Source organism: Primulina tabacum, chromosome 13 (genome assembly GCF_025594145.1).
Source record: "Primulina tabacum isolate GXHZ01 chromosome 13, ASM2559414v2, whole genome shotgun sequence".
Classification (NCBI taxonomy): Eukaryota; Viridiplantae; Streptophyta; class Magnoliopsida; order Lamiales; family Gesneriaceae; genus Primulina; species Primulina tabacum.
This window is the reverse complement of record NC_134562.1, coordinates 31,232,500-31,246,277: the sequence shown is the minus strand read 5'-3', so window position 1 is coordinate 31,246,277 and position 13,778 is coordinate 31,232,500. Positions and strand designations below refer to the sequence as shown.

The following is a 13,778-nucleotide window of genomic DNA, read 5'->3' as shown; positions in this document are numbered from 1 at the left end:
AACTCTATGGCTTCTGTTTCTCTTGTAAATTATTTGCCATAAGCATTTAGTGATGATCATAAACACCCCTTCAATTCCGTGTTCAAATATATTAATTAACATCATTATCGCCCCGTACCATCTAGTGGCGGGTTGTGAGCTGGTCGAACGCCTGGTCTACCATCTAAAATATGTGAGTTGAATTGATAATTTTTCCACATGTAAAAATATAAGCAAGCTTGCCCGCCTAGTTGCAGGCTTCAACTGCCCGCTAGCCCGACGTCTCTATGGCTACTTTCTTCTTTCTAGATCCAAATTACCACCACGTGACTCTATCTTCTTTGTAAGATTCTCTACTATGTAGGGCAAAACTCTTGGATCATGTAGACCTCGTATATGGCACGCATGACACCGGAACTAAATCATATTATTTATTATGTACACAAACTCGTCGATTGTGTTTGGGTATTGTAATTTAAGTATAAGGAACAAATGAAAAGCATTTATTCTAGTGATAACTTATAGTTCGTCTGTCACTAAGATCTTCATTATTATATAATAAGGAAATATGTGTAATTCACATGTGGGCGTATAATGCTAACTAATCGAATTTGCAAAAACTATAAATAAACTAAAGATATAGTAATTAATTGTGTCGAGCGTGGACCCAGGGCCGGACCTTTTATGAGGCCAAAGAGGCAACCGCCTTAAGGCTCGGTCCTTGAGAGGGTTTAATATATATATTTTGAGTCGATAATCTATTGAAATAAGTTTTTGTTGGCCCAATATTAAATAAAAAGAAGAGTAATTTGAATATTTTTTGTCTATAATTGACCAAACTCGATTTTTTCTTAAAGTTCGGTTTGAACAATTTAAACAATATCAAGAGACTTTGGGGGATTTGTTGAATTTGGAGAAGTTAACGAGTTAGTTTTTAAGTAGCTTAATAAAGTATTGTATTGAGTTTCAACAATTTTTTAAGATGCTACAGTTTTGGTAAAACTGAATGATTTATTATATCTCAAATACTTATATTGCCTATAAGATTTTGTTAACGATCTTAGTAATAATTGCATAAGCATAAATAAGTTTATCGAAGTTGAAGTTAATATACATTTATCTTCGATCAATAATGTCACAAAATAGACTAAATGAGCTAGCTATCTTGTTGATTGACAAAGAAATGAACCGAAAACTAGATTATACAAATTTGATATATATATATATATATATATATATATTCCTCTAAAATAGCTAGACGATTATTATTTATGTAATTATTTCTTCAGGCTCCATCGAATAAGCTCTGCGTGGACCAATACAAATGCACTCTTTGATTTTTTTTTTCTATCTTAAAAGAGAGCTATTTATAATTTTTATTTAGATTATGGAACTACATTAGGTAATTAATGGACGATATATTTTCCAAAATATTTTCCCACATTTCTCATCCAGAACTTGTAAAACAAAACAATTCCAAGTTGCTTTGAATAATGCTTCTATATCAATCCTTTTTCGACCCAAGGTTAACTTCAACAACTTGAGCCATAACGTTATATCTATACAAAAGGTATTCATTTTATTAAGTAAATTATAAGATAAAATTCTTATTTTATTAATATAATAAAATATAAATGTCACACATTTGTAAATTATATACGTCAAATATCATCTAAAAATCTTCACATTTATATAATTTTGATATGTTCATCCCACCGTGCTTGAAAAAATCTAGCCCATTTTGAACAGAAACTCCAGCCCAGGCCTGTGACTGTATTATGGTTGGTCCAGAAACCCATCTATCCCAACCGGTCCATTATGAAAATGGTCCAATCTAGTATGTTTTTATAAATATGAGCCCACTTCAAAATGGGCCCAAGCAGTCCAGCCTTGTTTATATATCTAATATTATCATTCATATCCACAGCATAATCCATCGCTCCTTATCCTAAAACCTCGAACCCTTCCACTCTGCTTCTTCTTCCTCTTATTTTCGCTATAACATTCAATTTACAGACGTTATTCTGTGCTGTTTTCGATAGCATAACTGAATATGGCGGCAAATGGTTTCTTGATTACAGTCCCCGCGCGTCTCACCATCTCGAAAGCTTCATATTCATACCCTTATCTATCAATCCCATTCAAACCAGTTAAATCCCAGTTCTCGAGTTCTTGTTCTTATTTTTCTTTTTCTTCAATGTCATTCCCTTCTGTGTTTTCTCTGGACAAGAGAGAAACCCTTTTGAGAGTTTCTGTGATGGCTGCTCAGCAAGAAGGGAACAACCCAGCTGTTCTTGAAGAAGAGCGAGGTGAGGAAGAGGGGGTTCTTCAGGGGATTGCTAACTGGGATATTTCGGAGAACGAATCCGTAGGTGAGGAGACTGATGCTACCGTGGAAGCTGTGGGGGATTCTGGAGAGGATGATGGGTATGTGGAACCGCCTGAGGAAGCTAAAGTGTTTGTTGGGAACCTGCCATATGATGTTGATAGTGAGAAGTTGGCTCAGATTTTTGAGCAGTCTGGTGTTGTGGAGATTTCCGAGGTAATTTGATGGTTTTTTTGGAATTGAGATTTTGTTTTGTAGAATTTTGAGTAAAATGATTGATTTTATGGTTATTGGCTTTTGGTTGAGTTGTAGTGAGATAAATAGCTTCTTTTGATTGGTTTTGCTTTTTAAAATGTATTGTGGATTTGCAGGTCATTTACAATAGATACACTGACCAAAGTCGAGGGTTCGGGTTTGTGACCATGAGCACTGTGGAAGAAGCTAAGAAGGCTGTGGAAATGTTTCATCGCTATGTGAGTTTCATAATTTTCTTTATTAGAATTAGATTGTCGGATTTTGTAGTTTACTGCATTTTATAGAATTATACTGTTGTAAGTTAATCGATTTGAAAAATATTTGTTTAATTAATTGTAGGAAGTTATAGGTCGCCGAGTATACTCTTGGTCTAGTTCGTGGGGACTAAGGCATAATAGTGAGATCATCCATTTGCTGCATATTTTGGATCATCACGAGTTTGACACTCTCGCTAATCTTTGGAGAGTACATTAGATAATGTAGGTCATAAAACCTTCAAAGTGATAATGGTCATGATGTGATACTTGTGGTTTAGTATGCATCTTGTGATTCGAGCCCAGGATTTATATCCGGAATCTCCATTTGTAATACAACTGGGGTATCACACGAGCAGAGCAAGAACTTGGCAATGTGATGCATTGCTTGGGTATACAGTATTAGGTTGTTAAGGTGTCAGGATGATGTGATCAAATACATTTTATTTGATAATTAGGTGTTGAAGGATCTTATTTGTTGGTTATTGAGATCATAGGTTGTTTTATCTATGTTTACGGGTAGCTAAATATTGGTCTTGGAAAATGGTTAGATAGATTGCTAATCAGTGCATTATACAATTGATGTGCTGGCCGTGCTCAATGGTTAGAAGAAGTAACAGCATTCTTTGGATGATTACTGGGGTCTATAAACTCCCATCAAACTATACTCCCCTGAGATGGCCTCCACTCTACGTATGAAATGGACTTTTAGATTGGGACGGAATCTAGTCCCTCTCAGGAGTGCCCAATTCTTACACATGAATCGTGAATGTGATGTTTGGCAAGTTCCTTGCGCTTCTGATCTTAACATAGACAATTATGTCTTTTGCACTACTAATTTTCCTCGTACCAATCCTGGTAGACAAACAAAAACAATATCTTTTGGGATCTGTTAATTAGCAGTTATTCCCGCACATCTTGGTTACTTTACCTTTTTTTTCCCCAAGTTATCATATGTTACAGCTTCCAATTACAAGCAGCTCTTCTCTTAATAGGAAATAAATGGAAGGCTGCTAACAGTATACAAAGCTGCTCCAAAAGGATCACAGCCTGAGCGCCTTCCCCGGGTTTTTGAACCCACATACAGAATTTATGCGGGAAACCTTCCATGGGGTTTGGATGACGAGCGTCTTGAGGAGATGTTCAGCGAGCACGGTAAAGTCATAAGTGCTCGAGTAGTCTCTGATAGAGAGACTGGAAGATCACGTGGCTTTGGCTTTGTGGTGATGTCAAGCGAGTCTGAAATGAACGATGCCATCGCTAACCTTGACGGACAGGTGAATCCCTTTTCCCTTTATATTGTCTCAGCGCGCAATTGATTTCAGAAATCAATGTTAAATTATTGCATCATTAATTTTCTTGATGCAGAACTTGGATGGGCGAGCAATCAGAGTAAACTTCGCTGAAGAGAGACAAAGGCGCAGTAGTTTTTAATTTGCTTAAAGACCAATACTAGAGAATGTCTGTGTTTCATCGTTTTTGTAGCTAGATCTCTCGGTGTTCGAAGACCAGAGCCACGGGATGGGGTAGTATTAATCAACAGTATGTTTATTAGAATTGATGTATTTTTCTTGTTTGAGTTGGATATGGAGGATAACTATGGTTCTAATGAATAGTCAAAGTATATGTATTTTGGGAGACGATATATCATTTCGTGAAAGAACATTGCCCTGTATACAATGATTCAAAATTATTTGGGATGTGTGCATTGGATGATGGATTGTATACTTTCTCTAGCATCGAAATCCTTTAGATAATGATATAGCTCATGTTATCAAAATTTGGTTTTGATGATGTTGGAAGGGGACTATTCTTTGAGTCATATCGAATTATTTGAAAGTATGCTGATCAAAAAGTAGAATTCTTGAGATGATAAAAAAAAGGTTTATGCTCGATTCGAAATTAAAATTAGTAATTTTGCACACGGCCTCACTCTAATTTTGTGATCTTTAAATTTTTTGAATCTATTGCAATCCTTCGATATCCATTACATTATTGAGTTCGAAGTTCAAACAACATATAAAGCTAGCAAGCAGTATAAAACATAAGGTCACTTCCAAATTTATCCTTTTTTCTTTCTGTTTGTGACGAACGCTACTATAAAATTTATTTAGTCATGTTCTTACAAAGTAAGGGGGAATTATAAAAGTCGCATCATCCGGTTATTGCGTTTTTTGAGAAAGAAAAGGCGTTTTTGGAAAAAGGTCAGTGCGCTTGATTGGCCACAGCAAGTTTAGAACATACGTTGTTCACTTCTACAGCGACTGCTCACAGCTCTAGAAATTCAGAAGGGATTTTTTTTTTCCTTCTTCTTCGTCGCTAGATGTCATCAATTAATCATCACTGGAAAATCCCAGATCATTTATTAAAATCCCTGACAAAGATTCCGCGATCAGACACAAAAAACTGTTATCCAAGATGTAATTTTTCGAACTTGTGGTCTGTTTTTTTGTCTTGTTTTTCCCGATTGGTTGAATCATTGATAACCCTTTTATTGTTTCCGTTTTTTTTTTAATTTTTTGTAAGGTCGCAAGAAGAAATAGCTGTGGAAGCAATAAAACATGCTTTGAAAGCGCTGAAAAAGCGGCATTTACTCGAAGAAGGGGCTCATTCTCCAGCTTTCAGCACTCTCGCTCGCCCTATTCTTTCCCAGGTTGTCCTTTTTCGATATGAATGTGATTATTTTTACGACGTTTGTGATTTTCAGGTTTATGCTCTATTAATTATTTAGGTTTTTTTTCTGTGTGGTTTTTTAACAGAGTTAATTTAGCTTTCAGATTGTTAAAGTTACTTTGGATTATTATATTTGAAATGAGTATTGAAGATTTGTATAAGGTTCTGATATTTCTATGCTTTCCAAGGAAAATTTACTTATAGAGAGGAACACTTTGTAAAAAAAATTTGAATGCATTTAGTTAGCACCACCATCATTGCTAATCAACTTTATTGATCATCAACGATACTAGAGAGAACGATTAGTTGTTGCTGAAATATTTTATGTGGCAACATTACTCTAGCTTCGAAATCCAAATATATGTTTGGAACAGAGAACAATGTAGAACTTATGGTAAATAGTGATGTTATATTTGAAAAGGAGTACAAGAAAAAACAACACCAAATGTTGGAAACATTTTATATATTGGGTTGCACTTTGAACTCAACCAGCCAAAAACCTTTATAAAAGCCCATTTTCCATTAATGGTTTGATGACAACCTATACTAGTCCGAGGCAACGCTTGCACTCTTTGTATGTGTAATGCTTAGATTGCAAGTTAGGTTGTTGATTTGAAATTTCAGTAGTTTGTGCGTGAGGATATCTCATGCTATCACTATTTTAATTTTTATATTTATTAACGAGTGTGTGTTGTTTCTTATATAAATGGGTGAAATGAAACTCTTATTGCGCTTGAAATTCATTAATTAAAAATTTTAGGATGCATTTAAGTTGTGATCCTGGTTTTGATGATTGTCTTGGTTAAGTTTGTTGTCTTTGTACTTGAAAGAGAAAGAAAGGAATCAAATGCACTTATGCATGTATAGGTTTTGTGATTCCTCAGAAATGAATTTTGGCTAAAGTTTGTGTTTTAATCTTAGGGCTCAGAGTGGAAAGAGAAGGCTGAGAATCTCGAGTTGGAGATTCACCAGTGTTACAAAGCTCAATCTCGACTCTCAGAACAACTCGCAATTGAACTGGCTGACAACAGAACTACAAAATCCTTGCTACAGGAGAAGGAATCCTTGATATCTGATTTGCAAGATGAGCTTAGTCAATCGAGGTATGAAGTTCTCATTCTTCTCCGATTCTTTTCTATGGAATTCGAGAGGATATTAATATGAGCTGTAGGTAGGGATGTAAACGAACCAAACCGTTCGTGAGCTATTGGAAGCTCGATTCGATAAAAGCTCGTTTGAGCTCGTTTAATGAGGCTCGTTAAGATAGACAAACCAAACTCAAGCTTTACAGTATTCGGTTCATTAGCTTGTGAACATGTTCGTTGGTAAGTTCATGAGTAATCTTTTAGATCAAAAATAATAGTTTTGATATTTGATTTATTGATTTTGCATATTATTTATGAAATATATAGAAAAATCTATTAAATTTATTTATCATAATAAATTTACAAATTTTAATAAGAATAATATATTTTTCTTTAAATATATAATTTACTTTTTAATTAATTTAATGGAAATTTAAATGTATAATTTATATTTATTAGGCTTGTTTAGGCTCGATAAAGGCTTGAATAAGCTCGTGAGCCATGCATATATTCGTTAAATAAAGCTCGAGCTCGGCTCGATTATAAACGAACCAAGCTCAAACATTCAAGAGTTCGGCTCGGCTCGACTCGATTACATCCCTAGCTGTAGGGTATTGGACTTGGGAATTTATTGTATCTGTGTCAGCATAACTTTTATTTATTTGCAGGGATGAATGCTCTCGTTTAGCTGCTCTGTTTAAAGAAAAGACTAAGGCTCTAGAACTGTTGATAGATGAGCACCGGGATCTTAAAAAACTGCATGAAGCAACCACTCTAAGAGCTGACAATGCTCTGGTGGAAAACAAGAAATTGATTGACCGTTGGATGTTGGAGAAAATTAAAGATGCTGAACGCCTGAATGAGGTAATAAATATTTGCTTGAAGCATGAAATCATAATTCATGTTACTTAGCGTAGAGGAATATGATTTAGCTGACCAAGATAAGGAGTGCCACTGTATTGTTTCATTCAGTGGGGATTCAATAACACGGTCGAGCTTTTAATATGTATAGTACTTGGTTCTATGTGGCGGAAAACCTGGTTGGATATGTTAATTGAATCAAAATTATCCATATCTATTCAGTGAAATATTTGTTCTTTCATGGTGATTTTGTAGTAGGAAACATATGTTTAACTGGCGAGCGAGCTTGTTATTGTCATGTATTTGCCGCTTCTTGTGTTAGGCTAATGAGATTTATGAAGACATGCTGGGGCTTAATGGTAGTAACATACAACAAATTGCCAATCAGCAAGTGGATGGTTTAGTTCGCCGCAGTGAAGAAGGCGCCGAATATAATGTTCAGTCAACCATTCCCACTACATGCAAGCAAAGAATCCCAGCACATGAAGGTGGATGTGCTTCCATATTATTCGAGTATAATTCCGATAAATTAGTTAGTGGAGGGCAGGACAAATCTATTAAAATATGGGATACAAGTACAGGGTCTTTGAGTCGTACTCTTCATGGTTGCCTTGGTTCCGTTCTTGATGTTTCAATCACCCATGACAACAAATCTATCATTGTGGCTAGCAGCGCAAATAACTTGTATGTATGGGACATAAGCTCTGCTCGAGTAAGACATACTCTCACTGGGCATGTAGACAAAGTTTGTGCTGTGGATGTCAGCCGAATCTCTAACCGTAATGTTGTGAGTGCAGCTTATGATCGCACAATAAAAGTTTGGGATCTTCAGAAAGGCGACTGTGTCAATACCCTAATCTTTCACAGCAATTGCAATACTCTCTGCTTTAGCATGGATGGACGGACCATTTGTTCTGGTCATGTGGACGGAAATCTGCGCCTTTGGGATATCCAGACCGGGAAACTTCTGAGTGAGGTTGCTGCACATTCTTTTGCAATTACATCTCTCTCATTATCGAGAAATGGAAATGTTATCTTGTCCAGTGGAAGAGACAACTCGCATAATTTATTTGATACGCGTACTCTCGAAATCTGTACAACACTGAGAGGGAACGGGAATAGAGTGGCATCTAATTGGAGCAGATCCTGTATCAGCCCTGATGAGGGCTACGTCGCTGCTGGATCTGCTGATGGATCTGTACATATTTGGTCTGTAGCGAATGCGAAAGTAGTTAGCATGCTCAAGGAGCTTACGTCTCCCATATTATGCTGTTCATGGAGTAATCTTGGGAAACCTTTGGCTGTTTCCGAACAGGAGTGGTAACATATGCGTATGGAATCGATAGTATTTTCCTAAGAAATCGCTCGTGTTTGATGAAGTCTGCTCAACTTCAAAGCAAGCTTCCTATCGACATTTTTTCGTCGGCGGTAAGTAAGATTATTTGTGATTGCTAATTCTTGAGCAAATATCTGTAGGTAGAAGGATGAAACTGTAAAGTAGCCTAAAGAGTAGTAGAGTATTGTATATATGGAAAATCCGCTCGTTAAAGATTGGGGTATTATATGAGCTTTGGCGAATGATTGTTTATCACGAAGTTTGGTATTATGGGTTTTAGTGAAAAAATATATTTTGAAAAATAAATGTGAAAAGAACGTTCGAAGTTTCCAATAATTTGTGTTCACATTCACGTTTACATTTATTTACCAATAAAATAAATATTTAGCAAAAGCCAACGTCGGAGGCTGCGGATTAGCAAAATTAGGAGAAATCAAATCCTACAAATGGTTCAAGGAATTTGTATGATTGTTCCACCTTTGTTATATTATAAAACTAGTATTTAACCCGTGCGATGCACGGGATGATATTATTAAAAATTAGTGAAAAATGAATAGATATTTAAATTTTAAAAAATGATATAATTAAAAAAATAAAAATAAAAACTATTTTTCACTTATTTTAAAAAAATTTCTTAAATACAACGCATGTCGATTAATTTTTTTGGCTAATAATCACTATCATATATCAAAATTTTAGATTGTATTAGTCTAAGGCAATGACATGATGCTTATCGTGTTTAGTGTATTGATGTCGGCCACCAACCTTAATACATATTTAATTCTTTAACTTTCGAGAAGTTATATATTATTATTTTTTAACATAAATCACATTCAATAAAATTAATGAGAAATAATTTTTTAAAAATTCAGTAATTTCGTCTAAATCCACATTCACAAACAATTTTGTGACATGACACGTGTTCGACACATTTGAATGATAACAATAATTGTTTCATCAATATCTTTATCTAAATAGATTGTTATTTTATTTACAAAATCTCTTCATAATATACACAACATCGTATTATTCTGAAAGAAAAATGAAACATGTGATCCTAAGTAAATAATGCATAAATCAGAAAAGTTATTTAATTCACATTTATTATGTATTCCAAAATAATGTCAATAAAATTTATAACGTTTCTTCTAATAAGATGCTTACTTTCTTTAGAATTGGTTTAATCACTTCCAATACGGGAAATTTTATATTATCATGTATCCGTGAACTTTGTAATATAGAAGAAAATTAGTAATACGTAATAACTAAAACTTTTGTACAAATAGATGAATAATATTTTTTATTTCTCGACCATAAAAGACAGATTTCAAACTTAATGTCTCGTTGTTCTCGTTGTTCCATATGTAGGTAGTTCATAACAACGGAAAAAATCTAAATTTAAACGAACATTACATCTTGGAAGGATTCAACTCATAAATGGTGCTGAAAAGAGGAGTCATTTCAGAATTCAATTTTGGAGAAGATAAATTTAGTAAGATAAATAGAGTAAAATTGACTTCTAATATAATATGCAATATTGCATTATTTATAATTTAAAATTCAAATAAGACATCTCAAGGGACAAAAATTATACATTGTATGCTTTTGACAAAATTATATCATACATTAACGTAACCTTTTCAAATTATGGAAATCTCGAATTGCATGCATTGAGTGTCAAACATTTCTGATTATTGAAGGTAATATACATGTTTATTGAAAGTAATTTAACGTCCATTTGAAATTCTTTTAAATATATCTCTTTTAATTTTTTTGTGCTCTCTTATTTGAGTTTTTAAGAAGACAATTCAAGATATACAATATACACATAGTTTTGGAAGAAAATTACAACGCATTAATTCTTTCAAATTAAGATAATTTCGAAATAATATGTATTTGGGATAAAAAAATTTATGATTATTAAATGGTAAATTAATGTTCATTGAAAAACCTTGTTGTAGTGATAACTTTTACACTCAACCAATTTTATTTTTAGAAAAATTAAATAAACTAATAAAATATTTTATTTCTTTTTTAGCAAGTAATTTGGGCATGAAATTACTTAAAATAGAAAAATTTATTTTTGAATGATTTATCTAATGAGTGATACTGAACATTGTAATCATTTGTATTTTAAATTTATTTATACAATTTTTAATTAAATTGATTGATATAATCAATGCAAAATTTTTAATATAGTTTATGTTTTTAATAGAGTTTAGTTTTAATTTGAGAAAAAAATAAAAAAACATATTATACATAAATTACATTTGAATTAATATAAAAATTAATTGAATTAAATGAATTGATGTAATCAATGCAAACAATAATTAAGTGATCATTTATTGCAGTACACATGTGTCAATATTCATGTAAATCTTTCCTTTTTTAGAAATGGTATTTTGGCAAAAAATTAATATTTTTAGCAAAAACTCTGTTTTTATATATATATAGATAATATCCATATTTAGTAAAATAAAGAATTAAATTTAAATAAATCAAACAGTTCAATTACATAATTGAAGTTTTCTATATCGTATAAAAATTTAAAATTAATTTATGATTCGATTCCAACTATTATTATTGAGTAGGTCTCTTGTGAGACGGTTTCACGAATCTTTATCTGTGAGACGGGTCAACCCTACCAATATTCACGATAAAAAGTAATACTCTTAGCATAAAAAGTAGTATTTTTCATTGATGACCCAAATAAGAGATCCGTCTCGCAAGATACGATCCGTGAGATCGTCTCACACAAGTTTTTGTCATTACTATTTTGGAAATTTTCGATTTAGATGACCAAGATTATTAATGTTTTACTTAGTTTACCCTTTTACTCACCATTATTTCATTAATGATTTATTTATTTATTTAAGTGAGATATGAGTTTGAATTGTTAATTTACTTAGTTATTCTTTCATTCACCATTACTTTATTAATGTTTTATTTATTTATTTAGGTGAATTTTCAATTTTCTGATATAAAGATTGATATTGAAAATAAAAATAACTTTATTTCATTATTTTAGTTGAATCAACGACAAATATTACAAACACATTAATATGATACTTAATTTTATTTTTAATTTCATAAATTGTGATATTTAATTAATGTCTTAATACACATATCAAACTTACACTTTTCTACAAGTGTCATTGAAAACATGTCAGAAAATGTCATTTTTTATGGTACTTTTTCAATGAAAATAGGCATTGAGACCATGTAGATTCTATATGCTCTTTTGTAAATTTTTCTTATATTTTATTAGTCGTATAATTTGATTAGTTTTAGTTATTTCAATTAGAAAGATAAATTAATGATATATTATGTCATTCTTTATGGTACTTTTCCAATTAAAATGGACATTGAGACCATGAAGATGCTATATGTTTTTTTTACAGTTTTTTTATATTTTATTTGTCGTATAATTTGATTAGTTTGATTTATTTCAACTAGACAGAGAAATTAATGATAAATTATGTCATTCTTAATGGTACTTTTCCAATAAAAATGGACATTGAGACCATGTAGATTCTATATGCTCTTTTGTAAATTTTTCTTATATTTTATTTGTCGTATAATTCGATTAGTTTGATTTATTTCATCTAGACAGACAAATTAAGGATAAATAAAAAAGAACGAAAATTATTTTCTACTTCTGTATTAAATTTATTAGATAATCTATATAATTTTTTAACGAATATAATTCTTTTAATAATATGAATTATAGTGATAATCTATTTTCATTCGTTATAAATTAATTTTTAAAATATGATATTTTTTAACTTTGTATTATTTATTATTTTATTTATATATTTGTTTTACTACACATTTTATTTGATTGATATTATTTAAAAAATTTATTTACCATGAAATATTAATCATCAATATTAGTTTACAAATGATCCATTCTGATATAAAATTAACTATTTATAATATGTATTTTAAAAAAAAACAGAGAAAGTTAAACAAAATCCGCAAGGGGTTAAAAGTTATCAAATCTATATATCTATAAATATATGAGTTTGATTTGTGAATTTTCTTAGTTACATTTTTACACATCATTACTTAATTAATGTTTCATTTACTTATTTAAGTGAATTTTTAATTTTCTGATTTAAGGATTGATATGGAAAATGAGAATAACTTTATTTTATTATTTTAGTTGAATTGACGAAAAGTATTACAAATACATTAGTATGATACTTTTTTATATTTTTAATTTAATAAATTGTGATATTTAATTAATACTTTAATATATATCTCAAGCTTATACTTTTCTACAAGTGTTATAAAAATCATGCGAGAAAATGTCATTTTTCTTATGGTTTTTTCTAATGAAAATGGATATTGAGAGCATGCAGATTCTATATGCTCTTTTGCAAATTTTTTTAATATTTTATTTGCAATATAATTTGATTATTTTGAGTTATTTCAAATTTATTCATAGAAAAAGAAGTTAATAAGAAATTAAAAAGAATGAAAATTACTTTATAATTTTGTATTAAATTTATCAGATTATCCTTATAATTTTTTTTAATTAAAATAATCCTTATAATAAATATGATTTACCGTGCTAATTTATTATCATTGGTTAGAAATTAAATTTTTTATATATGATATTTATAAACTGAATGTTATGTATATGTGTTTTAATACATATATTTATTTGATTGATATTATTTTAAAGTTTTATTTAACATAAAATTATTAATCATCAATATTAATTTTCAGATGATCCATTCCGATATAAATTAACTATGTATAATATCTATTCTAAAAAAGAAGAAAATTAACAAAATTTGCAAGGAGTTAAAAGTTAGTAAAAATAAAATTGATATTTAACTTAATAACAAGTTTAAGGTTTTTATTTTAACATCATTATGATAATTTAGTTAATTAAGAGAATTTTATTTTACAATCGCTATGTTCTTCATTTAAATATATTTTGATTTTGGTTTTAGTAATATTCACTATTCTATTAATTATATTTTTATTGTTTTTCTACT

General features: G+C 31.0%; 1 protein-coding gene and 1 pseudogene across 1 annotated transcript; both read left to right on the top strand.

Annotated features, from left to right (window-relative positions):
* The first annotated feature begins 1,897 nt into the window (after positions 1-1,897).
* LOC142522784 (28 kDa ribonucleoprotein, chloroplastic-like) lies at positions 1,898-4,551 on the top strand. Its single transcript, XM_075626321.1, has 4 exons — positions 1,898-2,521; positions 2,677-2,778; positions 3,810-4,091; positions 4,183-4,551. Exons 1-4 carry the CDS (start codon positions 2,033-2,035, stop codon positions 4,246-4,248), a joined length of 939 nt encoding a protein of 312 aa, XP_075482436.1. The 5' UTR covers positions 1,898-2,032; the 3' UTR covers positions 4,249-4,551.
* Positions 4,552-5,025: 474 nt separating this feature from the next.
* On the top strand, positions 5,026-8,988 carry LOC142522143 (autophagy-related protein 16-like; annotated as a pseudogene).
* Positions 8,989-13,778: the final 4,790 nt, after the last annotated feature.